The sequence below is a fragment of the Lolium perenne genome, chromosome 5, assembly GCF_019359855.2.
Source record: "Lolium perenne isolate Kyuss_39 chromosome 5, Kyuss_2.0, whole genome shotgun sequence".
NCBI classification, from domain to species: Eukaryota; Viridiplantae; Streptophyta; class Magnoliopsida; order Poales; family Poaceae; genus Lolium; species Lolium perenne.
The window spans coordinates 229059367-229062260 of record NC_067248.2 but is presented as its reverse complement, the minus strand read 5'-3'; the positions used below and the strand labels follow the sequence as shown (position 1 = coordinate 229062260).

The following is a 2894-nucleotide window of genomic DNA, read 5'->3' as shown; positions in this document are numbered from 1 at the left end:
CTTAATTCTAGCAGAACTAGCTCGGAGGTGCTTTGCCTTGGCCTAGCCCAGAATCACATGCATGTGACCAATTAGGCAATTACCCAAATTGTGCACCACAAGACTCGGTTTACCTCCATAAGACATAACAATCTCACCCTTAACATATTGGTTCCGTCTTGGACGGGCACTGTCCAATCGAAAAACCATGCGGTCTACTGTCCAATAGCATACGGTCCATTTCTACCCCTAGCTTGCACTAGGAATGCAACCACATAGAGGCGTGCCGTGCTAAACAGAAATATCGTGGCCACACAAATCCTACACAGTGTTTACAACAAATCCATAATTTTGTAGAACAAAACTGGAGTCGCGTATCACATATGCAGATACGCTGCTTCACGGTTCGAGAAGTGTCGAAATAAGCGGGACAGACATGGACACACATAAAAGCCAGCTAGGAATATGCCTACAAATACACCCGCCCTGTAGTGTCATCGGCAGGCACATACTGTCAACTCAACCGTAAACCAAAACCGAACACCTGAGAAAAAAAAAGGGGGCAGCGCTACGATCGAAGACGCATATGGGTTCCATGTCATGCATTAGTTCCTAGTACAAACTGACAAGAAAGAACCCACTCGTTCGCTGACAAGGGAACCCTGAAGTACACCAATGTGGCAGTCTACTGTATCATCAGTTTCATCGTGCATACACATTAAGTAAGATGATAATAATCCTGTAAAGCAAACGGACGCGCGCACGCGAGGATCAAATAATAACTGATCAAAACATCTTTTTCCTCCTCCACCAATCGAGCCGCACTTGCTTTGTTGCTTGGGTGGATCGTTGATCAGACATGCATGCATCCGTTGCCGTTCGTGTCGGCCTTGGCGTTGACGCAGCCGCTGCTGTGCTCCGACGAGGACCCTTTTCCGCCGCCGGAAACGTTGACGACGTCGAGGTTGTACAGTATCGGGATCATGACGAGGGACGACAGGAAGGCCAGCAGCGGGCCGAAGATCCATAGCAGGAGGGGCACCCCGGCGTAGAAGAGCCTGTTGCCGACGAAGTTGAGCGTGAACCCGCGCTCGAGGATCTCGCCAATGAACTCGCCGGTCACGAGGTCTCCGGAAAGGGCAGAGGTGTTGATGAGGAAGCTTGCTTGGTTGAGGAAGCAGATGGTGAGCGAGTGGCAGAGGAAGGCGAAGAGGAAGAGCATCAGCAGCGCCACGTACTTGAGCGCCATCATGTACTCGCCGTGCGCGCCAAAGACGGCGTCGCTGAGGGGCTTCTTGATGGTGTAGGTGCTGCTGAGCACGGCGGCGATGCCCGTGCAGAAGAGCACCGCCGTGGTGGCCATGAGCGTGGACCCCATGATCACGTTCCGGAGGGACTGCACCACCAGCACGCCCTTCTTGTCGTCGTTGTCCTGGCGAGGTTCAGAGTTTCAGTGCGGTGCCGCTCGGTTGGAGTACAGTGCTGGAGGCAAGAAGAGGGATGGTGGTGCGTACCTTCATCATGCCGGAGATCCAGACGCGGCGGCTGGCAGAGTAGACTCCAAAGGCGGTGGAGAGTGGGTGCCGGCGGACGGCGCGGTAGAGCCAGGCGTGGTAGAGCATGGGGAGGAGCAGGCTGAGCGGGATGAGGATCAGGTCCAGGAAGCTCTGCCTCCACACCATGGTCGCGCGAGCTGTGGGGACGGACGAACAAGCAAGCTATTCGGCCTGGTGTGTCTATATGCCCGTGAAGTAATAGCACGCGCACTTGTCGATCAACGGACGGCTACCTCACTCCAAGCTTGCCTGAATGAGCCTGAATTATGGGGGCCGCCCGCCGGAAACGTTGATTGTCGCTAGCTTGTTCCGGTGATCGATGAACCGTGTGGAGCTTGCTATATCTAGCTGTCGTTGGATGGGTGCGTCGTTATATAGGGGAAGGGAAGGTTCAGTGGCATCATACACAAGGGGCACCATCTTTCTTTGAGCTGAAAGAGGGGGACTAAAGGCAGACACACACACGACCGGCGACACCGATCGATCGACCTCCTTCGTGAGTCACGACCCAAAGCTGCAGGGTACGCAGTATAGAATGTGATCGATCGGTCGCGACGACGTCGCTCTTCGTTCGTTGGAGCCGATTGTTGTTTGATTTTCCACATGATAAAAAGTGAGGCGTATCGTTACGAAAGGGAACAGAGATCAAACATGACGACATGTCGATGGAGAGAGCTTTGCAGTGCATGCAGCGGTAGGGGTGGGCAGATAAACCGATGATCGAAAACCCTAACCCGAAAACACCAAGACCAAAAAGTCTAATAAATAAATTAGTAGTAAAATATATTATAGATCAAATTTACGTGAGACCGCCCCTATCTCGAGAATTATTTGATGTGAGTAAATTTTGGTTTTGTTGCATGTCAATCAAACTTCTATTGTTAAACGTTTATACCCGTCCCAATCTCCAAAAACTGGTTTTATTTCTGTTTGGCATTGTTAAACGTTTATACCGTCAATTGGCAATAGTACATGCACTAAAAGAAAGTCGAAAATATAATTTTTTTTCGTGAAACACAGTACATCTTAGGGGTTCACAAATATGCGCATACATTCATCTCTATAAGCACGCATACATATATCCTACCCAGAAAATACAACTCAAATATCGTCATTTTTTACTCGAAGTTTTGTGTTGATAAGATCGGCCACAGTACTGCTTGGTCATAATCGACCCCGAACCAAAAAAAAAAAAAATTGCGTCTAGTTGGGCATCTGACGTGCAGGACGTTGCTTCAACTGCGCTGGGCGCCTGGGCCTGAGGGCTGAGGCTATGTACGTCGCTGGCGTATGTACGTCTACCTAGGGCTAGCACAGCAGCAGCGGTGGCCAACAACCACCGGCTCCGGCTCCGGCGAC

At 51.0% G+C, this 2894-nt stretch overlaps 1 protein-coding gene across 1 annotated transcript; it reads right to left on the bottom strand.

The window, feature by feature from the left end:
* Positions 1-548: 548 nt before the first annotated feature.
* On the bottom strand, positions 549-1886 carry LOC127302174 (uncharacterized). The gene is made up of 2 exons (XM_051332576.2): positions 1494-1886; positions 549-1411 (listed from the first exon to the last, which is right to left on the bottom strand). Exons 1-2 carry the CDS (start codon positions 1659-1661, stop codon positions 833-835), a joined length of 747 nt encoding a protein of 248 aa, XP_051188536.1. The 5' UTR covers positions 1662-1886; the 3' UTR covers positions 549-832.
* Between the last annotated feature and the right edge of the window lie 1008 nt (positions 1887-2894).